The sequence below is a fragment of the Chiloscyllium punctatum genome, chromosome 40, assembly GCF_047496795.1.
Source record: "Chiloscyllium punctatum isolate Juve2018m chromosome 40, sChiPun1.3, whole genome shotgun sequence".
Taxonomy (NCBI): Eukaryota; Metazoa; Chordata; class Chondrichthyes; order Orectolobiformes; family Hemiscylliidae; genus Chiloscyllium; species Chiloscyllium punctatum.
The window spans coordinates 16,358,901-16,385,920 of record NC_092778.1 but is presented as its reverse complement, the minus strand read 5'-3'; the positions used below and the strand labels follow the sequence as shown (position 1 = coordinate 16,385,920).

At 38.7% G+C, this 27,020-nt stretch overlaps 1 protein-coding gene across 2 annotated transcripts in view; it reads right to left on the bottom strand.

Moving 5' to 3' along the window:
* Positions 1-498: 498 nt before the first annotated feature.
* The window catches only part of narfl (nuclear prelamin A recognition factor-like), a 28,766-nt gene continuing 2,244 nt past the window's right edge, over positions 499-27,020 (bottom strand). The window contains exons 1-11 of one of the 2 annotated variants that reach the window (XM_072559377.1): positions 26,592-26,723; positions 25,545-25,640; positions 24,944-25,108; positions 21,074-21,206; positions 16,538-16,672; positions 14,626-14,744; positions 13,215-13,344; positions 12,608-12,680; positions 6,135-6,272; positions 4,371-4,528; positions 499-1,922 (exon numbers count right to left, since the gene is read on the bottom strand). In XM_072559377.1, coding sequence (XP_072415478.1) covers positions 1,681-1,922; positions 4,371-4,528; positions 6,135-6,272; positions 12,608-12,680; positions 13,215-13,344; positions 14,626-14,744; positions 16,538-16,672; positions 21,074-21,206; positions 24,944-25,108; positions 25,545-25,640; positions 26,592-26,627 — 1,425 coding nt within the window. In that variant the 5' untranslated portion in view covers positions 26,628-26,723 and the 3' untranslated portion in view covers positions 499-1,680. Of the gene's footprint in view, positions 1,923-4,370; positions 4,529-6,134; positions 6,273-12,607; positions 12,681-13,214; positions 13,345-14,625; positions 14,745-16,537; positions 16,673-21,073; positions 21,207-24,943; positions 25,109-25,544; positions 25,641-26,591; positions 26,724-27,020 lie in introns of those variants that run through there. The other variant, XM_072559376.1, reaches the window with a different exon arrangement.

The window sequence follows — 27,020 nt, the reverse complement described above, 5'->3', positions numbered from 1 at the left end:
CAAGTTACTAGTTTGTTGTTGCATTGAACTAAACTGGTTTGCAATTGTTCTCTTTCATCATTCATCGTTCCTTTAGTCTGAATCTGTACTGAATGCTGCAACTAATTTTGTAGATGAATGTATGCTAGAGGACTTGACTATTCTGATAGGACTTCTCAACGATTTAGAATTTAGATCTGTACATAATCATAGGACAGAATCAGAGTTAAAGGCTCCCAAATTTAAATGAACTACTGCACATGACTCCAGCTACTGTACACCATTAATGAAGACACAATTAGGACTAAAATGATTAGAAATGTTATGATGCAGTTCCCCAACAAATCTCCCTGCTCATGGAACCTCCATTTGACTGAAGTATGACAAGTTAATTCTTCAAAATTACTTCTGTAAATAATCACAACATAAAATTTGGTCTTCTGTTGTAATGTTAATAGACTATTAACAGTATAATCATTTGATGCATCCATTCTTATAAAGTATCATTTATGTAAAATAAAGGATTTCCACACTTTATTTTGAAAGTTAAAAATAATTACATTTACCATTTACAGGATTACATAAAGTATATTGCTGAATGACACACTCCACAGCACCTTTAGTAGACTCTGTACACAAAATCAAATTTACAACAATTTGTAAAAAAATCAGTGATAAAACCATATTTGCATTATCTCGTTTTAAGTTTCCCTTTGGAGCAGTATTTCACCCTTTTCCTCCTGTTTAACAATATTATTAAAATGTAATATATTCATATATGTCCCCAGGTGAGAGCGAAATTAGGAAATAAATATTCTCTTCAGCAAAGGCTGCAGTCAATATTTTTGAGCATCTGAATTTATCAGAAAATATACTGGAGTAGGTCAACCGCATAAAACATATTTGCTAAATCTTGGTAACTTACAAGATCAATGGTGATTAATATGATGCAGTTTCCAGTATGACTTACTGAAAGAATTTCCTCTCCTGCTCAGGCAATCAACATAAGGCACTGGTTTATTTTCAAAATAAGTGTGGAGAAACTTCCAAATGGTGGTGGTGACTGATACTGATTTTTTTTTCCCCCCCGAGTACGGACACTGCCTGACTACAAGCCAGAACCAGAAAACATGCAGATCGAGAAACTGCCTGTACTTCCTACCTGCATGTTTCAGAGGGGAAGGGAAATGAAAACTGCCATTGATTGGAAGCGTCACCTGAACAATCAGCAATTTGCTCATAATGAACAGCACCACAGAGAGCTCAACACTGGAGAGGCAGATAATTGCCTGTCCCCACTTGGCAAAGGGAAAAAATAATAAGAGAGATGTGTTCAATTAGTTGAAAGGCAGAATGCCTTAGAAGTATTTCCTCCTACCTTTAACTTGAAAGCTATTTCAGCTTTACAGAACTAAGTTTAGACAGAAGGTATAAAACTTATTATCATTTGATTGTCCTGATCTGCACAAGTGACAATCCTACAGCTCACAGTGAGCTATAATGGCATCGCCCTTCTATTTCGAACAGACAGAACATCAGTATAGACTGGAAGTTAAACATGAACTTGTAAACTGTAGGTCTGCTCCTTCGAAACATGAAAATTCAATAATTCACCAAATGCCTGTCTCCACATAAAAAGTATCACAGCAGATCTTTTTAATGGCATCTATTTTCAGTACAGACTTGACATTTCAGATACCTTTACCATTTAATGTTCAGAGCACTGTTCAATTTCTCCACAGCATGGTACTGTGTGTGCAGCATTTTCAAAGACTTGCTACTGTCAGCACCTTCAAGCCACTGTTCATAGAGCTTCTTCACAGATTCATTTGCTTCTGGTGCCTGGACCTTCACACTTGTGTAGAGTTCCTCAACCTGCTGCAACAAATCCTTACTGGACTCAGGTCCCTCTGCTCGTATCTGGCCACCACCATTGAGACAACCTACCGGCAGCAACAAAATCTGATTAACTACTACCTAGTTTTCAGAAGAAATTAGTACATTAACAAAAGTTCTGAGTTTTATTTGGAAGGAAGCAAAACTATGCCCTTGGGAAGTCTGTTTTAACCTTTACATTAGTTTGTAGATAATTGCATTCAAGTTGAAATGTCAATTACTGTACAGTTGTAATATGTCTCAATAGGTCAATTAAATACCATACCTTCAACTGAAATATGGCATTACTGAAGAAATTTATAATCCATAAAACAAAATCTGATATAGACGAACTTACAATGCACATATGTTCAGATTTATAATGAAACTGTCTTTATTACCTTGCAAATATACTCTTTCCCAGTTGATTCTGTTGCAGTCATAGAGCTGTACAGCATGGACACAGACCCTTCAGTCCAACTCATCCATGCTGACCAGATATTCAAAATTAATCTAGACCCATTTACCAGTATTTGGCCCATAGCCTCTAAATCTAGATATACCCATCCAGATGCCTTTTAAATATCCTAATTATGCCAGCCTCCACCACTTAGCATTATTGAGTCATAGAGATGTACAGCATGGAAACAGACCCTTCGTTCCAACCTGTCCATGCCAACCAGATATCCCAACCCAATCTAGTTCCACCTGCCAGCACCCAGCCCATATCCCTCCAAACCCTTCCTATTCATATACCCATCCAAATGCCTCTTAAATGTTGCAATTGTACCAGCCTCCCACTTCCTCTGGCAGCTCATTCCATACCTGTACCACCCTTTGTGTGGAAAAGGTTGCCCCTTAGATCTCTTTTATATCTTTCCCCTTTCACCCTAAACCTATGCCCTCTCATTCTGGACTCCCTGACCCCAGGGAAAAGACTTTGTCTATTTACCTTATCCATGCCCCTCAATTTTGTAAACCTCTATAAGGTCACCCCTCAGCCTCCGATGCTCCAGGGAAAACAGCCCCAGCCTGTTCAGCCTCTCCCTGTAGCTCAAATCTTCCAACCCCTGGCAACATCCTTGTGAATCTTTTCTGAACCCTTTCAAGTTCCACAACATTTTTCCGATAGGAAGGAGACCAGAATTGCATGTGATATTCCAACAGTGGCCTAACCAATGTCTTGTACAAATGCAATATGACCTCCCAACTCCTGTACTCAATACTCTGACCAATCAAGGAAAGCATACCAAACGAATTCTTCACTATCCTATCTACCTGCGACTCCACTTTCAAGGAGCTATGAACCTGCACTCCAAGGTCTCTTTGTTCATCAACACTCCCTAGGATCTTACCATTAAGTGTATAAGTCCTACTAAGATTTGCTTTCCCAAAGTGCAGCACCTCGCATTTATCTGAATTAAACTCCATCTGCCACTTCTCAGCCCATTGGCCCATCTGGTCCAGATCCTGTTGTAATCGGAGATAACCCTCTTCGCTGTCCACTACACCTCCAATTTTGGTGTCATCTGCAAACTTACTAACTGCACCTCTTATGCTCGCATCAAAATCATTTATGTAAATGACAAAAAGTAGAGGACCCAGCACCGATCCTCGTGGCACTCCACTGGTCACAGGCCTCCAGTCTGAAAAACAACCCTCCACCACCACCCTCTTTCTTCTACCTTTGAGCCAGTTAAAGTGCCAGAGCCACTTCCTCTGGCAGCTCTTAAACTTTAAAGAGGATGTAATAATAGACTAACAAGCCTACAAAAGGTTTCCATTGTAATTTAGAATATTTACAAAGGAACTATAACAATTAGGACAGGACACATTATCGCCACCTGTTCAAGTTTCTTCAGGAGAAGAAAAGTTACCCCCCTGTTATATGCAATGCCTTATGGAATCAACTACTAAAATGTTTAAAGCTTCACTTCTTGTCAATCTTTGTCCAATCATTTCAATGTTTACATTTAGAACAGAAAGCGGCAATTGCAAATCACCCTGGAAATTCGAACCTTCAAGCCTCAGCTGAGACACTCCAGCACTGCCACTGGTAGTGATGTGTAATTACAGCATTGTAATTTTACACACGCACTTCCCATTACAAGAGGGCCATCAGAAATTAATAGCAGAAAGTTGAAAACAAAGATATAGTAGATTACTTTAAAATGAGGATTATTTCACATCCAATTAGTAGCCATTTTCTAAAGCTCCATGGACCTCAAGTTTACATTTGTTTCTCACTCATCTGCGATACTACAGGGAAAAGAAAAATCAACCAGAATTTTGTAAAAACTCAAAAAGAAAGTCCTAAACTTTACAAGTCAAGAAAATGTACAGGAAAACAAAAAAACCTGAAAGAGTGCAAGACATCAACTGAAATTGTACATTGGATTTCAAAACAAATCTCTTGTAGACTCGAGTGGTCAGACTTTATCTTTCTGCCAAGCAAGCATTGTTCATACTCTCACCATAATTTGCTTCTCATCACCATGAAATCCTTAAAATTTTACCTGAGGGACAAGCCATCACCTCTACGTAATGGTAAGTCAATTTTTTACGCTTCAACTTCTGCACTAGGTTCTGAATATTTCGGAATCCATAGGCGAGTGCGAAACGGAGGAGAACACTTCCATCCCGTTCCAGTGTCACCTCCTGAAAATCTTTATTCCTAAAGCAAGATTAGAGACATTATTGCTGGATCACAGTTATACTGAAAATTTTCTGCCACTGTAAGTTTTCGGTATGCTGGAAGATAAACTGAAGGGAAAGGAGAAAATAGGGATGTCAGGATAGTTTGTTGAAGAATTGTCAGTGCAGAAACTGTGAATTGCAATGAAGCATCAGGAAGGGGTACTTTTGAACAGGATTTCTATCCAACAAAGTACCTTCAACCTTTTATGTTTCCTATTTTCACTTTGGCTTTCAGTGTTAAGTCACAACCTTTGCATCCAACAATATCCACAACTCATTAAACAACTGCAGGTGAAACAATTCTTGAGCGTTTGTTGCCTTGACTCTTAGTTTAGTTAACAATAAACAGACAAATTTAAGAAAGCTACAACAGCTTAAGAAAGATAATAAAATTATATTCTTGTTGAGCAGGTACAGTTTAAAAGATTATTCTTCAGGATATTTCTGTAGGATGTCCAAATTATCCATGCATTTTTTTTTCCGTGGGTTCTTGGACAAAGGTGACTAACAGATGACAAAATCAGGAAAATATTGATGACCATGGTGAAATGAATTGATGGGATCCATTACTTCAGCACTTCTACCATTGTGGGCCCTCCTTTCAAATTTATTTGGCTAATTATAGATGTAGTGTACAAAACAGAAGTGTATTGATGAGATATGTAGACATTAAACTCACGGGACATTGTAGAAGTTACGGGGTGCGGGAGAGCAGGGTTCATGACTTGAGATTTAAAGTCCCTTCAATTACAGGTAATTTCCTTCAATATTGTGAGGACAGACCGCCACATAGAAACTAAGGTAGATTCAGTGAATTTCAACAGCAAAAGATAAAGTTGCCACACTGTTACCAGACCATAGGGCTGCCTCTCATTAGAGGTGTGGTGGTGGTTGAACCTCAGGGTCACTACACCCCAGCCAAGAGGAGAGATTAACAAAGAGGTTCTTCATGGTAACCTCAGCCCGTGCGGCAACTGTACCCACACTATTGCCATCATGCTGCATCATGAAAGAGCTGTCCGGCCAACTGCACTAAACTGACCCCCACTGTAAGAGTAACAATGGGTGTGGTCTATTTTGACAATGCAGTCACTGAAGGGGAGTCTATTTAATCTGAATAGTTTTAAAACAATTAGCCTTCGCACAATTAGTGAAGGATACTTGACGGTTATAAAAGGCCAGGTATTGAATTAAAGGATTGTAAATAATTCCTGAGCTACTTTATTTTGTTGGACCAAGGCTGACCTGGTTCAATATTAGCTCGTTATCTGATGATCAGCGCAACACAGCCAAGTCCAACACTGTCCTCATCTGACCATTATTTATGGTAAGTCACTGGATGGCAGCCAGGAACAAGAACATTGAGCAATATTCTCCTTGCTAGCTAAAAGGAAATTGCAAGCAGCCTGAGCCCATCTCCTGGCTCAGCATTACTCGGTAAAGAATGAAATAGGGAATTTAGTGTTTGTCTGACTTATTACGTACAGGACTTACCGAGTAATAAAGGAGAATTAAACTTTGTTTTAATCAAGGATACAATAAAAGCAAAATAAATTTCATTAAAGAAGGATGAAACCACCAACCTGAGTGTTTTATAGGTAATCTCATGTACATCAATTCCAAACAGCTCTTTAGCAGCATGTTTGAAAACATGTTCCAGATATCCACCAGAACCACCACCAGAATGCCCAGTCACTTCTGCATCAGCCTCACTACTGAGCCTAAAAGAGAAGTTGCACTGATATGAATTCGCGAGTTTTGAGAATATTTGTAGCTCAGGTCGAGGTTCTGGATGAAAGTTAGCTCGCTGAGCTGGAAGGTTTGTTTTCAGACGTTTTGTCACCATACTAGGTAACTTCATCAGTGAACCTTCAGTGAAGCACTTGTGGTATGGCCTGCTTTTTATTTTTAGATTTAGGTTTCCTTGGGTTAGTGATGAGATTTCTGCAGTGATGTCATTTCTTGTGGTGATGTCATTTCTGGTTCTTTTTCTCAGGGGGTGGTAAGTGGGATCCAAGTCTATGTGTTTGTTGATAGAGTTCCGGTTGGAATGCCATGTTTCTAGGAATTCTCGTGTGTGTGTCTGTTTGGCTAACAGTCATTTACCACCCCCTGAGAAAAAGAACAGGAAATGACATCATCAACCCAAGAAAATCTAATCACATGAAAAGCAGGCCATACCACCAGTGTTTCACCAAAGGCTCACTGATGATGTTACCTAGCTTGGTGATGAAACGTCTGAAAACAAACCTTCCAGCTCAGCCAACAAACTTATATCCAGAACTGATAGGAATTCCAAATTCCTTAATGTCATGTAAAAACCAAAGATACAGCCTTACTAGTGGTTCAGATAAACAGAAACATTTACATCACATTGTGATCCATCAGATACACAAATTCTAGTACATTATCAAACAGCATCTTCAGCAAGGCCAATCTTAAATGACAAACTTACTTCCCAAGAATTCATAGAGGGGAATTTTGAAAATTGAATTTAACGCTGCTGTATTCAATGTGATTTAATGGTCAGTTTCTCCATTTTTAGCAGAGCAGATGAATGGTATTGGTCTTGCTGCAACAGTCACCAGTTGCAGTGAACTGCAGGTCCGATTAAATTTCCATGCTCTTTACCATACCCTCCCAACCCGGTGCTACACTTGCTATTAAGTTGAAGAGAATATCCTACAAAGTCAACATAACGGTGACATTGGTGCAGTATAACAGATTCTTTCAAGGTTAGTGTTAGCATCTAACTTGGGAGTATTTTAATGCATCGTTGCTCCACACATAAACCTCATTTTGAGAAAGGGAGAACAGATGGGTTTGACCACACTTGGCTGCAAATAGGAGTAAAATATTCCATTCCTTTGTCCTTCCTTGATTCACATAAAAATTCATCTCTACAAAGTAGCAGGCACACTTGTAAACAGATCTTTTCATTAAATGGCAAAGGTTACTCAAGTTCAATCAGTGCAAGGATACTAAAATTAGTCAGATGTAGCCAGAAGTCCATAACAGCCTCTGAACAATGATTGTGTAAACAGAGTTAGAATTATACCATTACTCTAATGAAGCTTGTCTAGAATCGGAAGGAACAGTAACATAAACCATTAGGATATTCATATGCAAGATAGCCTGGCTCTGGTACTCAGTTTGATGTATTTAAACAGTTTATCATATAGGTGAGGACGCGAGGGATAAGGTCAACCTATACATGTGTATAAACTATAGTAGCAAGATCCATTTGATGAATCATTTTTAGCATCTCATATATCACTTAATAGCACCTGGTTACAATTTAGTGCCAACTGTTGACTGATTCAGGTTAGAGTTGTTGACTATTTAGAGCTACAACTATTACTATTACACTAAATAAATCTGAAAAAGATAATCTCTTCAGTCTCAACAGAAAATATGTTGTAATGGAGTGGAAGTGCAGTTGTTCATTCTAACATCAGTCCTCAAGTTCTGTGACCATCTTGAGCCTCTATGGACAAAATTCAATAGATAATTCACAAGTAAGCTGACTTTATAAATCACGCAACCATCTGATGCAGTTTTGTTTTAGTTAAATGTAGAAGGAAGTGCATTTAAGCTGCACGCTTTATTTCAGCCAGTATCGCAAGTATAAAATGCTAAGGTCATATCTTAAACATTGGAAACTGTTGAAATTTAATGCAAAATTCATTCCTGCAAGAGTTTTACCTCCCTGAGGTAGTGATATGAACCATCTTGAATACAAATTACAATTACATTGCGGCAAAGTGAAAAAAATGCTTAAAACCTACAGACTTTTGTTTTGAAAAGTGTTACTGCCCAAGGACTCAATTACCTTCTGGAGAGACTATCTTTTTCAGATTTATTTATAGCTGCCTTGTTTACAGGAAGCCCTTAACGCTAATAGCTAAGTGTGGTTCCCACCACGTAGCTGTGCGGAAATTATGCTCATCAATAAGAGCACCAGGTCTGCTCTGATAAAAACAAAGTTTGGCATTCAGGATCTTCTATCCCAGCCAAGTTCAGTGACTTTTGCTTACCTTCCTCCAAGCCAATTAAGATATCAGAAGTAATGGACTGGTGGAAACATTGCATTTTGACTTGTAAACTGTACCAAACAAAATCTCAAAATACACAAAATTCCTCAGCCTCTAACTGATTGAGTGATTCCTGTTTATTTACATAGAGAGTTCTCTCCAATAGCAGGATTTTAAGCTACGAATGAATGAAAATGAACTGAATAATCCAGTAAAATTGAAGATCCTTGCAAACATTTCAAGTAAAATTGACCAAAAACTTTTAACATAACATGGACATGATGAGGCAAAATTGACACAAGCATATCTGAGCTCCTGAAAGCAAAGTGAACTCCTGAACCAACAACTATCCAAAGTAGACCCTCTAATTAAGATTTTGCAGCACTCGTTCATACAGCAACATTGTGAATAACTTGTACATCTTTAATATTTTAAAACAGCCAAAGACATTTCACAGGCACATAATTGGGGCAACCACTGAAAATAGGTGAAGGACATATCAGGACAGCTAACTAAATGCTATAGAATTTAAGAGCTTGCAGCTGAAAACAAAGCCCTCAAAAGGATTGATTTAAATTAGAAATTGGCTTGAATTGGCAGCAAACAGGGGTGTTTAAAGTTGATTGGTAAGAGGCAAAAGTAAAGTCATATGATGGAATGAAGTTTGAAACAGACGTTCTTAGTGAAGGTGTAGATATGTGATCTGAAGCTCATCACAATCCTGACAACTATGGTTTTGAATAGTCGGATTCAGAATCAGAGAACTAGTTTGCAGATTGATGGGATGGTTGCAAGGAAACAGAGCTTGCGACAGGGACTGAAAACAACAGCTTTGGCCTTTCCTATATTTAGTTGGTGAAAACTTCTGCTCGTCCGGTTTTTTTTTCCCAAAATGAGGCTCACTGGCAGGATAAGCATTTATTGCCCATCATTCAATTGCATTCAAGTAGGTAGTGATGAGCTGCATTCTTGAACACACCCACACTGCATTTTGGAAGAGAATTTCAGAATTTTGATCCAGCGATGGTAAAGTTGACACAGTTCCAAGTCAAGATAATGTGTTACCTGGAGGGGAATTTACAAGGGTTAGTGTTCCCATGCATCTGCGACCTTTGTCCTTCTATATTGTAGAGGTCACAGGTTTGAATGGTGATCTCAAAGGAATCTTGGCGAGTACCTGTAGAGTATCTTGCACATGTTACACACACTTGCCAACTGCACCAAAAAGCAAGGGAATGAGCAGTTGAAGGTGTAAACAATGTGTCAAACAGACAGTTTTGTCCTGGATTGGGTGTCAAAAATCCTCAAGTATTTATGAAGCTGCACTCATCTAGGCAAGGTATTCTGTTACACTTCTGACTTACAGATTGTGGTCTCATTTTGGGTAATCAGATGAGGAATTACTCACCAGAGAATTCCTAGCCTCTGATCTGCTTTCATAGCTATAATTTTTCTATGGCTGTTCCTGTTAATGGTAGTTTCCCAGAATCTTGATGGAAGCAATCGCACTTTTATTGAACACCAAGGTTAGATTCTTGCTTATTAGAGATTGTCATTGCCTGACACTTGTGTTGTGAATATTACTCATCACTTGTTAGCCCAAGCTTCAATGTTGTCCTGGTACTGCTGCATTTGAACACTGGCTGCTTGTTATCTCAGGAGCCACAAATGGTGCTGAAAATTGTACAATGAACATCCATCTCTAATTTTGACCTTATGGTGAAGGGAAGATCACTGAGAAGGAGCTGACGATGGTTGGGCCTTGGACCACCAACACTGAAATCCTTGTGTGGCTCCAGCTCGTGAAAAGCTTTCTCTCCAATTCGCATCCACTTCACATTTTGCCAGGGTTGCTCAAAAGCTGCCTTGATGTGAAGGGCAGTCACTTTCACCTCACCTCCAGAACTCAACTCTCTCGTCCATGCTTTGACTAAGGTTGCAATGAGGTCAGGAGGTGAGTAGACGTGGAGGAAACCAAACTGAGCAATCAGCCAGTAAATTGTTGCTGAGCAAGTGCATCTCACAGCACTGTTGATGTCACATTCCATCATGTTATTAATGAGAGAGCGGTAAAGGTGAGCGGGGAAAAATTTAAAAGGGACCCAAGGGGCAACTTTTTCATGCAGATTTTAATGCACGTATGGAATGAGCTGCCAGAGGAAGTGGTGGAGGCTGGTATAATTACAACATTTAAAAGACATCTGAATGGGTACATGAATAGGAAAGGTTTAGAGGGATACAGGCCAAATGCTGGCAAATGGGATGAGATTAATTTAGGATATCTGGTCAGCATGGATCGTTTCCGTGCTGTACAATTCTATGACTTTATAACTTATAGGGTGGTAACTGGCTATAATATATTTGCCTCGCACTCTGTGGATAGCACATACCATGTACCTGTTGGTGAGATGCCAGTCGGAGTTGTACTTGACAAACGTTGGTACAGGTGCTGCTAGCTCTGGAGGAGGTTTTCAGTTTCACAGCTGGGATTTGTCAGGGCGCATACCCTTTCTTGGACTGGGTTTGGAATTAGCAGTGTGACAATTTAGATTTAGTGCTGGGGTCAAGACTGTTGATAAACTTTTATCATGGCTATGTCACGGATATAGCTAAACACCAATGTTTATGAAGCATTTAGAAATGGAATATTGTTCAGCAATTTTTGACATGTAACACATATGTCTACTCATGCTCCATGTTAAGTCTATCTGACTTTCTGAAGTTAAAAAAAAAAAGACTGCAATTTGGTGTTTGCAGGACAAAGACAAAACAATTTTGGCTTCTGTTGTAGGATGCCTAGAGATTTTGATTTCTGCAGATAGGCTGTTTCCAGCTTCCTGAAGTTAATGAGCTGTGACAGACAGATTGCCTTCAGTATGCTTTTCTAGCTCATATCTTCTTGGGGAAATTCTGATCTACGGGTGCAGTGCCTCAAGATATAATTTGTTTCATTTTTTTCGCTGTAAATGGTGTGCAGGAGGAATGCTATGATGGAAACTAAATATTCAGAAAACAGATTGTTCAGAATACAGGACAAGTGAGGACTTAAAATGGGCAGGTATAGCTTAGTACAATGGCTTGAACTTCCTTGATCTGAAATCTGGATTGTAGTTCTGATTTGTTATTGAATACTTAAAATAATAGTAATTGATTATCCTCCAAATGAGGATAATATTACAAGAAAATGATTATTTCACAAACAGAATAAAGATACAAAGCACACATCAGAGACTGGCACAGTAAGGTAGGAGCTCTGTTGGCTCATGACGTCTGCACTGACCCTGCAACAGCAAGTATGCAATTGATGGTTTTAGCCTAGCAAATCACACATGTATTTTCTAAATGATTATGGATTGAATGTTCTACGTATCTGTGAGAAAGGTTTTACAAGTCCATCAGCAAAAATGTTGAACAGAGAAATAATTTTTTTTCACTAAATGCAGCTGCTTGGCTGAAAGCTTGAGCTGACCTGCTTATGGGCCAATTCCACTACCTAGACAACAACGGCACAATAAAAGGCTTGAGCTATGATCTTATCTGCCACATCAACTGCTCTGAAGATAGGATTCTCCAGATTAGGAACTAGATTGCTCAATTTAAGACTAGAAGGGGCAAAACGATAACCTTTGCACGAGACTTCGGTATGAAATAAACTGAAAAGCTATAACACCGGATTAAGAATACACAGTTGTTACCATGTCACCAGTGTAGAAACTTTGCATAGCTGCGACAGGGCTACTGTTTACAGTACACGGTGGAGGAAACTGCAGGCTTCCTGGAATTAATGATGTCTGAACTCCTGCATTGACATTACAGTGAAGCACCCAGATGGTGAGATGGATACTAAAGGAAAGGGAGTGGTTTTTTTCAAAGTACAGTGTAACAACTACATTACACAACCCTTTGAATTATAACATTTGACAAGAATTTTTTGAAAAATGAACATTCTCTTCAAGTGAGCCAATGATCACAACCTAACCTTAAAGGGACTGATGGGTTTCTTCAGAGTATCATTAACTTACATTGTATCTAACGGCACTGGGTCCACGTTTGTCAAGGAAAGTCCCTCTTGTTCTAACATTTTCAACACTTCACCTTTAAAACAAAAATTTTACCATTACTATATCACTGAGCAGAACTTCAAAGCAAGCAAATGACAGTCTGTACATGGATCAAGTACTTACTGAGTCTCAAATGTGAATTATTTCAATATAAACAGCTAGATATCTTTCAGGGAAAGAAGCCTTTATGATGTTTTCATAAACTCGTGTATAAGTCAAATCACTTACAATATAAGTATTTTGAGAAGCAGCACAAACCACCCAGATAACTTGTCATCAAGTGAAAGGTGGCCTCATGAAGTTACGAATGACACCATCACACAAACAACAATGGGAAGTTCTAATGACAGGGTTCAAGCTGCGATACAATACTACTGTTTTATAAAGTAGGGTGTGCTTCTAACCAAATTTGATTTTTAAAAGACTGCAGAAAATTCAGGTGATTTAGAAACATTTTAGTTTGACCCAATTGACAAAGTGCAAACATAATGAGTAGACCAGGCAGAGAATCACAAAACCTATGAGTGATAGTGCACAGAACAGGTAACCCTGCTCAAGTTTCTTTTACCTGAAGTAATTACACAGTCCACATCTCTTGTGTGGTTATCTTCACTGAAGAAGTCTTCCCTGGAAGCCTCTAGTTTTTTATCATAACATGGCATGACTGTTACATGGTATATTTGATCTGGCATCACATTCTATGGGAGAAAAACAGAATACTTCACACTGATTTGTTCTGATTGTCTAAATCCTGCACACACATGTAAACACTTAATCAACTAATGCACATTTCATAATAGCTTCAAATGAGACATTTGCAACACCTCACATTCAAAGGAAAATTCTAACATTGCAAGCAACATATTTCAAAGGAATATAGAATAGTAAAGGCAGTCAGTTCTTCAAGCCCACTCCGTCTTATAATTAGGCTATAGCTGATCTGTACCTCAATTCTATAGCCTTACTCAACATACCTTCTAGCTTATATTGGAGTGCACAAGTAAATAAGTAATTGACCTCTAAATTATTTGATCTGTATGCATGGCAACTTAAATGCATGGCCCACATGGAAACCTTTGGGTTGCGTGATTGTGCAGCTTAGAGAAAACGCTGTCCTCACCCAACAAATACAACTACCTCGGTCTTGAATATTTCAATGGATCAAACATCCACAGCCTTCTGGAAGAGTTCTAGACTCCACTAGCTTCTATGAAAAGCTGCTTCCTGATTCAATTCCTTCATATCTAGCTCTAATGCTAAGGTTATGCTCTCATATTCTGGATAGCAGAGAAAACCACAGACTAGAGAAAAATACTACTTTCTCCACTTCGCTCAACTGAATACCTTAACATTTTTCAATACATCAATGAAAGCATCCCTCAAACTTCTTAATTAATAAAGAATGCTAATTTAAGATTTGAGTCTGACAACAGGAGGTCGGAGGCTGTGTAAATCTCCATTCAATAGCTTTATCAAATTGCAGTCAGATCATTAAATTTAAACTCTTCAAAAACATATCTAGGCCTACCATGCAAGACACAAATCGATGTGACAGACATTACCCAGCACATAATGCAGTCATGCGAGACTTGTGCACAAAATATTCATTATCTATAACAACAGAAGTCATTTAAATCTCATTGGAGCAATCGAGAGTAATTTACTTTTAAATCAACTCAGCAACATGACCATCTTTCGCTAATGGATCATTTGAATGGAAGAAACTGCATTGCACATCGGCTGTCCTCCCTTCTATCCAGATGAATGAAATGTTAGCCAAGATTCAGCAGTGAATTGGGGAAAGCTGGGGAAAATGTACTCATACCAATGAGCACAAAATATAACAGTGGCTTTCTTTCAGCCTATGCTGGCCTTGCTCAGAAAAGCCTACAATTAGTGTTGAATCTCTTGAGATTCTAACACTCTGTTGCAACAATAAAGCTTTTGAGGGATTTGAAAATGCTGGCATTGTCACTTACCTGCTGTTTTGCAAAGTAGTCCTTGATTAAAGAGCCCATCACCTGCTGTGGGGATTTTGTTGTGCTGATATAGGGAATGATGTAGCTACCGTGGGTTTTCTCTGCATAACAGATCCAACCTGAAAGAGACATGGATGATATATTCTCACGTCATTTAGCTAGATGATGTTTAAAAAAAGTTACAGCAATTGACAAACAGTGTTATGCAAAAGGCTTTGAGCTTTTAGTGTACAGCTGCAAGTATTATTTTAAAGACAACTATTTTGTATTGACTGAAAACCTAAACTTTCTTATATTTCAGTCAGTTGGATAAAACAAGTCAAGAAGAATAAGCAAAGTTGCTGTGGAATAGAAATGGAGCCAATTGTCTGCATAATCATTTAGTGTAGTGACAATTAACAACTTCAAAAGTAGCCAACTAACCAGATTTTACACTTGCTGACTAATTCACCATGGGTTTGTTTTTAATTTGGGTTGTCAAAAATTGATGTTTTTATCTTTAAATAAACAGTTGGTTGGGGATAAGAGTGCAAGTCATGATAACAGCGTTTGGTTTGGTATTAGGCATTGGCTCAGTATAAGCACTCTCCTTCTAAATCAACATAAGACACAGGAGCAGGAATAAGCTGCATATTCCATTGACCACGCTCGACCATTCACAAAAACTTGGCTGAAATTCTTGACCACTTCCACCTTCCTATCCAATTCTCACAACCCTTGATTTGGTCAGAATCCAAAAATCTAATTTATTCCGGTTCTGAATATACCTTTTGACGAGGGTAGGGGAATTCCTAAAATTTGCAGCCATTATTTTTCTTATCCTAATCCTAAATGGATAACCTGTTAAATCAAGTAACTATTTACCCTGTCAAGCCCTTCCAGAATCTTATTGAAATTGTCATTTCTGAACGAGTGAATATGGGTCCATTCAACTCCCATTGACAGTCCTCTCAACCCAGATGCCTAATGCAGTGGGTCTTCATTGCACTCCTTGCAAGGTAAATACATCTTTCTTTAGCAAAGGGGGCCAAAGCTACACACTACACTGTAGATATGGTCTCATGAAGCCTTATTAATTAAGAGGTATTTATTTTTGAACTCCAATATCCTTGCAATAAAAGTTATCAAATCATTTGCCTTCTTAATTGTTTGCTGTACCTACCGAAAATTGAGTGTGTTGTGCTGGAAAAGCACAGCAGGTCAGGCAGCATCCGAGGAGCAGGAGAGTTGACGTTTCAGGCATACGCCCTTCATCATCATGAATGGCTCATGCCTGAAACGTCGATTCTCCCGCTCCTCGGATGCTGCCTGACCTACTGTGCGTTTCCAGCACAACACTCTCGACTCTGATCTCCAGCATCTTCAATCCTCACTTTCTCCTGTACTTACCTAAAATGCTGTCTTACATGTAAAAGATTCCTAGATCTCTCTAAGCAACAAATATTTACAAGTTTCTCACCATTTAATAATGTTGCTCCAGTCGTCTGACAAAATGGATATATATATTTTTACTGTATGGCAAATCACGTAAATACTTTACATCTCTCTGCATTGATCTCGCAGTTGACAATCCCAGTTTTATTTTCAGTGGGTTGAAGTCTCAGACCTGAAAGTTGAGCACTTAATCCAGACTGACCCATCAGATCTGAGAGAATACTCCAATGAGACCTTAAATGGAGTCACTGACTGCACTCAATAGATACCATGGTCCTTCTTCGAAGAAAAGAGGGATTCTATACAGTGTCCTAGGAAACTCTCTCTGAACTGACACTAAAAGCAGATTATCCAGCCAATAACATATTGCCTTTTGTGGGATCTTACTGTGTGCCGTTTGGTGGTGTTGCCTGCAGTACAATAGATAGTACATTATGACGAGATACAAATCCAACTTCTTTCTTTATGTTACAAATACCTGGACAGGCAGATGCCAGCATTGGCAGGGCTTTGCTATCTTCCTTTTGCCTCTGGAAACGCTGCACAAATTCGCATTGACTCTCCAGCAAGCTGAAGTTTCTTGAGAAGGTTGTGTCGAACACATAGTGAACACCTTAGAAGGCAGGAAGAGGCTTTGAGAAATTTAAATTTCTGGAATGTGCTCCACAAATTAATTAAATATTTTCATCCAAGTATTTATTTGAATCAACTGAAATCAAAATTATAATGGAATATTTCAGAGCTTCTTATTTATATTGCATCATTTTAATACATCCTTGCTCATATTTGTAATTACCACAAGCCGTAACTGTAATCCACACAGCATCACTCTCCACTTGAGAGACATTTAGTTACAAGAGCTTGAGGGGCAATGCATCAACAGGATGCAAGGCAAGGTGGCATTTTCCAACTAATTCATGTTCACCTACAAGTGCGCGTATCAAAAACAATGCAACTCCTTGAATGGAGAACATGATTGGTAGTTGCTAATCCAAAATTAAACAAACAATATCAGACACTCAGAAACTACTGCAAGGCAGTCATTCAATTAATGACATTCAAAAAATTGAGAGAGGGAAGAAAAAACATTTTCTAGATTTTTTTTGTTGAGAGTAATTTAATTCCCCTCAGGTTCAGCTATTTTCCACTGAACAATTCAGACTTTTGACTAATTTTGCCTGAAGAAAGTGCTCAGCATCAAACTATCACTGTAGTTTTGTCCACACAGTATCAAGCCGCAGCTTTGTACAGCAGTAGATAACATGTTGATCATGCAATATCATGAAACAGAAATTACCTCTGTTCTATAGTGACAGGATGACATACAGCACCAGCCTACCACCATATACCCCCGACCCAGATGAGCACTTTAGCAGCAATGTGCACAAGTGACTGGTGTCAAAGTTTCAATTGGGCTACTTGAAGACATTCTACAAGAGAAATGCATCTACCAATCCCAACAATAGGTTTAATTAATGACATAGTGATAAGTTCATCTTACATAAGTAATCTTAAATTTGAGCTACGTTGAGTTGGGATGCCTTGTCCTGTCCTGCAGTCAGCCAAGATTTTCATGGAGCTCACAAATACCAGTCACAAGGCATTTGTCTCATTTTCCCATCTCCTGAGATGGACGTCCTGGTGAAACCATGACAATTTTATGCTGCCAAACCTGACCACAAAACCTTGAAGCTTTGGACTTTCATATGGTTTATCCAATTTTCTTTGCCATAACAACTGCTAGCCTTTGATAGTCTGCATAATATAAATATCAAAGTTAAGTCTGCAATATAAAAGCTGAAGTCGTGACTCAAATTTGACATACTCAGGAAATAATCATCTGGTGAATATTGCTTCTAACTTGTTAAGAGAACATGTTATGCCACCCTAGCATGTCGTAAAATGAAGTGCACTATTCGGAATTTAAATTGCAATCAAGTCTCTGGAGGCTGTTATTTAATCCCATCTGCCAAAACAACAGAAATAACAGCATAGTTTTGGAAGTAAAATATTCAGATCCATTAACCCTACAGTACACGGTTGCTCTATCGCTAGGAATAGCTTCATCTTTGTTTAGCATGATTTCACAGACTATCACTTGCTTACTCCCCAGCTAAAGTGATCAAATTCAGCAACAAATGTAGATTGAACCTGGGAATTGTCTGATTCGTATGATGTGGAGGAGCTGGTGTTGAACTGGGGTGGACAAAGTTAAAAACCACACAACACCAGGTTATTGTTCAACAGGTTTAGTTGGAAGCACTAGCTTTCGGAGCGCTGCTCCTTCATCAGGTAGCTGTGGAGCAGGACCATAAGACACGGAATTGGTAGCAAAATATGACAGTGTCACAAAACTGAAATGATATATTGAACATACCTAGATTGCTGTTAAGTCTTTCATCTTTTAGAATGGGTTGCTGGTTTCAGTTCATTAATATGTCTTCTTTTAAGTCACATTTCCACAATAACTTAGTGACATCTCAGCTCAAACAATGCACTAAAGATGTGAGGTTAGAGTCTATTTGTATCCCGATCTTGAATCAGACTGGTTCTATTTCCAAAGTGGAATTTCTAAAACATTACATGGATTGACTGCCTGCAAATTGTGCATTTTTTTGAGCATAATAGAATGCACCTGCAAATACAAATTTGTGTGCGTGCGAACGAGTGCATGTGAGTGTGCATATGACTGTGCATGCTTGGTAAAGTGTGTACGTGCAATGGAGTATAAGCCTATGAGTGTATGTGTGCGTGTATGAGACAGTGTGCATGAGTGTCTGTGAGTATGTATGTGTGTGTGAGAGAGTGTGTATAGTTTAGTGGGGTCACCTGTAGTGTGACGTGTTGGGTTCACTACACACTCTCTCACACACATGCATACATACACATACACATGCTCTCTCTTGCACACAGAGACAGACAACCCCCACGCTCACACCCTCTCACAGACTTATACTCTACCATACACACACACTTTAGAAAGCATGCACAAATGCAAATAGACACTCTCTCACATGCACTCACACTCTCACGCATGCACTCACTGTCTCTCTCATGCACATGCGTACACATATAAGACTATGGGGTGAATTTGTATTTGCAGGCACATTCTACTTTGCCCAAAAAATGCACAATCTGAAGGCAGTCAATGCAGGCAGCCAATCCATGTAATATTTTATAAATTCCACTTTGGAAATAGAACCAGTCTGACTCAAGATTGGGATTATATACAGACTCTAACCTTACCTTTAATACATTGCCTGAGCCGAGATGTCACTTTTTTTTAATAAAACCACAAGTTACCTTGAAAATATGACTTAAAAGAAGTTCTTGGATTTACATATTAATGAACCAAAACCTGCAACCCATTCCAAAAGATGAAAGACTTAACAGCAACCTAGGTATGTTCAATATATCATTTCAGTTGTGTGACACTGTAATCATTTGCTACCAATTCTGTGTCCTATAGTCCTGCTCCACAGCTACCTGATGAAGGAGCAGCGCTCCAAAGGTTGGTGCTTCCAAGTAAACCTGTTGGACTATAACCTAGTGTTGTGTGATTTCTAACTTTGTATGACTGAGACCCACAACCTTTTGGATAAATCATTGAGAAAGATCTCCTTCTTTAATTTTCTTTTGTTCCCCTGGTCTCATATTATCCAGTCATTTGTGCAGGACTAGACTTGTCCTTATAATTCCCACAACTCTGCACAGAATCAGTCATGATGAGGTGATAGCTGTTAGATGGGGCAGCTCAACCATCAATAATAAAAAAGAGAAAATGCTTAAAAATGCTCAGTACGTCGAGTAGGTGGACAGAGAGAACCATAGTTAACATTTCAGGTCGATGACCTTTTGTCAACCAAAAATGTTAACTCTGGTTCTCTCCTCACAGATGTGGCCTGTCTTGCTGAGCATTTTGTGATTTACTTCAGTTGTCTTCTATTTCTGAATCACCTTTCAATTGTGGTTCTTTTCCTGTGAGAAGAAACTAATTTATGCTTCGGCAGATCAATGAAAATAATTCAGCATGTGCAGGTTAGACCTCAGGTTCCACTTTGGCATAGAGTGATGATCTAAGGTGGTTCTCAACAAGTGAGGTGATTCACTTTGGAAGGAGCAACAGGAATGCAGAGTACTGGGCTAACGGTAAGATTCTTGGTAGTGTAAATGAGCAGAGATCTCGGTGTCCATGATACATAGATCCCTGAAAAGTTGCCACCTGGGTTGATAGGGTTGTTAAGAAGGCAAATGGTATGTTAGCTTTTATTGGTAGAGAGATTTAGTTTTGGACCCTCAAGTCGTGCTGCAGCTGTACAAAACTCTGGTGCGGCCACACTTGGAGTACTGCGTACAGTTCTGGTCACCGTATCATAGGAAGGGTGTGGAAGTTTTGGAAAGGGTGCAGAGGAGATATACTAAATTGTTGCCTGGTATGGAGGGAAGCGCTTACGAGGAAAGGCTCAGGGACTTGAGGCTGATTTCGTCAGAGAGAAGAAGGTTGAGAGGTGACTTAATTGAGACATATCAGCCAAAGGGTTAGATCGGGTGGACAGTGAGAGCCTTTTTCCTCAGATGGTGATGGCCAGCATGAGGGGACATAGCTTTAAATGGAGGGGTGATAAGTATAGGACAGATGTCAGAGGTAGTTTTTTATACTCCGAGAGTAGTAGGGGTGTGGAACACACTGCCTGCAACAGTGGTAGACTCGACAACTTTAAGGGCATTTAAATGGTCATCGGATAAACATATGGATGTAAGTGGAATAGTGTCAGTTAGATGGGCTTCAGATTGGTTCCACAGGTCGGCGCAACATCGAGAGCTGAAGGGCCTGTACTGCTCTATAATGTTCTATGTTCTACGTACATAGCATCACCTTCAACCACTTTGATATGTAATACACCCACATCATGTAGGTTTGGACCGACTGCACAGATTTTATTCACCAAAGTGCATCGGAGTTACGGACGTAAAAGGACCTTATTCAGCTTCGCCATGCTTTAAATCCACTCACCTAGATTTTTAAAGAATGCAGTCAGCCGTCGTGCGGTGTCTGTGACTTGCAGCTTATATTTTGCAGCTAATGATGCCCTGGATTGTGGGCAAACTGAAACCACCACTAGCTTCTGATGCTCAGAACCAGACACCTAATCAATGAAACAACAGTGCTCAGGAAACATACTCAGTGCTATACCGTCATCAAACAGTGGCCCACAAGCAAATGGATTCAAAGAAACACACTCTTGATTATTCATTGTTTTCCCTCTTTGTTGACCTGCTAAGCAAAAGGTTGTTCAGCTAACTGACTTTGGGTGCCTGAAGAAGAAAATAATGAAGAAATCCACCAGATTTGTTTTGTTCATGATGACTGTTCTGTAGAACTTGGAAACTTGTGAAGAGTCAAGTCAGAATGGGGCTGGCACATCTGTAATACCTCTCATGTATACTTGCCAGAAATTGCCATCTTCAGGAAAGGAAAGCATGTGTTCGCCTCTATTGCAAGTTTAGGGCAGGTAGGGAAAGAGAAGTGATAGTGGCAGAAAAGTCAATATCAGGAGTTTAAACATAAATCACATTCAATTCATCCAGTCAATTCGGACAGAGTGTGGAAAATAGCAGTCATTTTAATGAGATTCAGAAGTTTGAGTGTGTCATTAATTATGTCACCTCTACCAAAGTTAGCAATGTGCATAATTTGATTTGCAGAATGTAAAATTGAATAATTCTCTGCTCTGCCAAAATTAACTTTTAATTTTGTGTGTCATCTGTGATTCAATTAATACCACTCATCTCTGAGTCACATGGTTGTGTTCAAGGTCTAATTCACAACCTGAGGACAAAAAAATAAAATCAAGATCGACAATCTAGTGCCGTAGTGAGGGAGTATTTTGACTACTAAAAAATTATGGAGTAGTAAGAAAGTGACACATTATTAAGAGGTTAAACTATGGCCACAACTGCCTGTTTGGGTGGATGTAAAAGACTCAGAGCATAGCAAAGAACAGGGGAGTTATCCTCAGGGATCTGCACAACAGTTGTCCCATAATAACGTAACAAAACTCCAGTCTGCAATTTCTATCAGCACATGTTTTGCACTATTCCAAGAGTTATTTTTCCCAAATTTCTACACTTTCAAAAGTGATCACTTGCACTGCAAAACTACAATTAGATTCAGAATCACAATATGATTACAGCACAGGAGGAAGTCATCTGGTGTACCAAGGGTGTGCCTACTCTCTGCACAAGCAACTCAACCAGTCCTCTTTCCATGTCGCCTTGCAAATATTTTCTCTTCAAGTACTTATCCAATTCTCTTTGAAAAGCCACTGGATCAGTGCAGTACATTCCAGTTTCTAATCGGCCCTTCATAATAGCGTTTTATAGAAGTTCCTTATAAAAATTTGCTCCTGTCTGCTATGCTACTACTTGTAAAGCCCAAGATGCTATACGCCTCATTAATCACTTCTGCAGCCTGTCCCAGCACCTCGGAGATTTGTGTACACACACCCCTCAGACTCTCTATTCCTGAACCTTTTATTAGAATTGTCTCCTTTTTTTTATTTATGTCTTTGTTATTCCTACCAAAATATATCACAAAACATTCCTCTGTATTATATTTCACCTGCCACATGTTAGAGACTATTTACTTTTCTCCTCATCGTTCACAATATTTCCAAGTTTTGCATCATCTGGTAATTTTGAAACTGAGCTTGGCTTACCAAAGTATCATTAATACCATCAGCAGAATCTATGCCTGGAACAAAATAGATACAAAAGTAATAATTTAGAATCTCTGCCAATCAGCTGAAAGCCATTTACCACTGATTTGCATTGACAAGACTTTTGGACTTTCTTTTAGATATAAATTGGAACTTTAAGAAGAAGCCTATTGTGAAGTTCACAACTGAACAACACATTGGGTATAGCATCAGAGGCAACTTGCCCCATAAGATTGTAACAGAGTGAAAGTGGAAGGAAATTGGCAAAATATAGAAGAATTACAGGGAATGAAATTAACCTTTGCAATGTTGAGAAACAAGCTCACAGTGTATAACAGACTTTTATACAAGCCCATCTGGTTGAAACTAATTTCAAAACAAATCACATTCAGGTAGATAACACAGTAAGATGTCCTAAAGTACTTCATGCAAGACAAAATTTAGCACTCAGCCACATACAAATATTAGGAAAAGTTACAAAAAGGTTAGGTGAAGAGTCAGGTTTCAAGAGTGTCTAACTGGGAGCAATTCCAGAGTTTATGGTCACGGGAGCTGAAAGCACAAGTGCCAATGGTGGAGCAGTTCTAAGTAAACACATGAAAGAGGAAGAATTGAAGAAGTGCAGTAATCTCAGAAGTTTATATACAGTAGACTTGGGCCCTAGGGAGACATTAAAGCAAGAGTAATAGTTTAGAAATTGAAGCACTGCTGGACCTCGGTTCAATGCATAAGCTTGATGTTTGGTGATGTCAGGTATGGGTAGCTATGCTGAATGAGTGCAAAGTTATGGAGGGAGCAAGGTGGGAGGCCAGCAGGACAGTATTCCAATTGTAGACTTTAAAAAGTTCTCAAGGCATGGTTGAAGATCTCACTAGCAGCTGAGCTGAGGTGAACAAATACAGGCAATACTAAAAGATGTGGAAGTCAACAATTTCAGATGTGTCATTCAAACTGTGATATAAATGAAATAATGGGATCTTTTCTTCAGTTTCCCTTTTATATATATGACTCCCAGAAATCAAGAAACTTTTAAGACAGGCAGAATCTAGGCTTGTATGAAAACAGCAATAAGTGTGTGCTGAACAAAATACAAGTACAAAACTTTGGGTTGGAATGAAAAATACAAATTATAACTAAGACATTTGGCATGCTTGCTGTCATTGGTCATAACACTGAGTACATGAATTAGGATGTCATGTTGCAGCTGTACAGAATATTGGCAAAGGCACTTTCAGAGTACTGCATACAATTCTGGTCGTCTTTCTACAGGAAAGATATTATTAGACTTGAGAAGCTGCAGAAAAGACTTACATGGATGTTGCGAGGGTTGGAGGGTTTGAGCTACAGGGAGAGGCTGAATAGACTGGAGTTGTTTTCCCCTAGGGATTTGGAGATTAAAGGATGACCTTATAGAAGCTTATAAAATCATAACGTGCATGGATAGAAAGAATAGCCAATGTCTTTTTTTCTAGAATGGAGAGTCCAAAACTAGAGGGTATAGGTTCAAGGTGAGGGGGGAATGATTTAAAAGGGACTGGAGGGATACCTTTATCATGCAGACGGTAGTGCATGAATGGAATGTCTGTTTCCATGCTGTATTATTCATTGGTTCTATTTTCTCATTTTGAATCAAAAATAATTTAAGGGTTTAGCATAGTGAAGGTGATGGTGTTGCAGTAATGTCACTGGACTTTTAACTCAGCACCCCACTCTAATGTTCTGGGGATATGGGTTCAAAGCCCAACATGACGGATTGAGAGATTTGAATTAAAGAAAATTTTGAAATAAAATGCTAGTCTATTGGCGGCGATGTAAACACTGTCCTAAAAGAATGTTTCACCAATGGCATTTAGGGAAGAAAATCTACCTTACCTGATCTGGGCTATATGTGACTCCAGACCCACAGCAATGTGGTTGACTCTTGGGCAATTAGGGATGGGCAATAAATGCTGGTCTAGTCAATGACGCACACATCCCGTGAATGCATAACGAAATTCTCAATTATTACAAATAAAATATGGAGTTTCTGCCATCTTATAACAGAGACATTTAGCTTCCTTCGTATGATCTTATAAATCAGTCATCCAGGATGAAATGTCTATGTTTTGCTGTGCATTTTGAATGATTACATTAGAAAATTGGCACTGAGGATTAACTACACTCACCACAATAAAGTGGAGCCTTACTTTGTTTTGATTCAGAACTTTGTATAGTTCCTCGTGACTTTGTTGTGTGATTAATACACTTTCTGCTGAGGTAATGCAGCCACTGCAGGCCAAACAGTCATTCAAGGTTATTTTTGCTTTTTCAAGTTTCTTGATTCCTCCATCCTGAAAACAATAACAAACGAGTAAAAGGAACAAATATCCAAAGCCAATAGTGAAGAACTAATACATTGCGTTTCATTTTTCATTTTGACTGGAGATAATTATCTTTAGAATCAGCACACTAGTGCAAACAATTTGAAATCCACTTCCCGACCAGAGTAAGAGGTATAAGATGTTCAAGGAGGTCTATCAATGTTAAATAAGTAAAGGAAACTGACTCAGCATTTAGAAGAAAGAGTTTTATTAAATAATTGCTTTTTGTTTATCAATGCATATATTGATGCTTCAAATTTTGTTTTTTTTTCTAGTCTTCCTTCATTCATCTGATTTTAACTATAACAACTGCACAAAAATAAGAATGAATTATAAAAGTTTCTCTGCATAAACATCATCTCCACACTATGGCCAAACGCCAAACAAATGATCTTGTCTGGTTTACCTGGTTCAATTGAATATAACTACCATCATCTTCAATTCGGATTATCCCAGAGGTTTTTCCTGGCTTCTTTTCCACTTTCACTGGCTTCACACATTCCTATTAAAGCAAAACGTCGTTAACTTTGAATTCTGATTGTAAATGGTACCCCCTCTCCCTTCAGATTTGTTGTAAAACTTCTTTGAACTTGTACATTGATGCTGTTATGTGATTTTAGCAATTGGAGTGTACAAAGACAGCAAAAATGCCCATTTCAAGAAGCATCTCACTGAACCCAAGCAACAAGCAATTCCACAAGCAATTTTTCTTAAACACTGTCAGCAACATTTGGTGTAAATTAATGACTGAGTTAATTTGGCTAAGAATATCAATTGAAATAAAGTTAACACCAGATGATTATAAGACAGCAGTCACATAGGACTTACAAAGATCAGAAATCAATAATGCTGCAGTATTTAAAGGATTAAGAGCAATAGCAGAATTTATCGTGGAGCCCACTATATCTAACCAATCCCAGCAGACACACAAAAACTACTTTATAATAGATTTGCATGTAAATCACTGTCACATTATGATAAAAGGAATTGGGACACGCAGAGCGGGCACAGCAACAGAAAATTGTCAACGGGACAGGTTACAGTTTCCTGCACTTTAAAAGGCAGCTTGCAAATTTTCGGTGAAATAGTTTCCACGAGTTTTGCAAACAGCAGTGAAGCTCCTTCACAATCAATATCATTAGAAAGCCCAGAATTATCCTGCTAACTCACTGGAAAGCACTATCTCAGCTTAGTCTTTCAAAATGCCTCTCCGACCAATGCTAATTTCCTTACTGGAGTTCTGTAGAATATAATCAGTGGAAAAACTGTGTTGTTGTTTTCACTTTACAGCCACATTTGTGCATGATATTTACAGATTAATATTATCTCAAAAGAATATAAAATGCATTCAAGATAAATGAAAATCAAACTTTGCTCCATTATTTAATGTGATATTGTTACTTCTAAAAGCGAATAGCATTCCTTCCTAAGGTACACAATAGTTAATTCTCACCTGACTGAGGCAATTAGCACACTTTTCCAGCTTCATGGGAAACTAAATATGTTAAACAGGTCTTCTTTGAAACAGGCTAAGATAATAACAACTCAAACCTCAGGGCTACTATCAACTTTTCCTTGGTGTTATCATCTGTCCTGCAACCCAGTACTGAAGGCGTCTGCAACTGGAGTACTGTGCGGATTTGACCAGGGGTGTGGCTAATACAACTGTCTACAAACATACCAGGATATTAGTCACCGTGTTTTCAATGCTTTGGATTTTAGCACAAAACAAAAATGAGTACACATCCTTCTGTTAAACAAATGTGAGGTGTGAGAGAAGCACTGGTGTAGCAAGGCAAGTAAGTTTTAGTTTCTCTGCAATATTTAAGTGAATGTGGGAAAATTAAGTTAAATTAAATACTGAATTAGTTTGTGTACACGT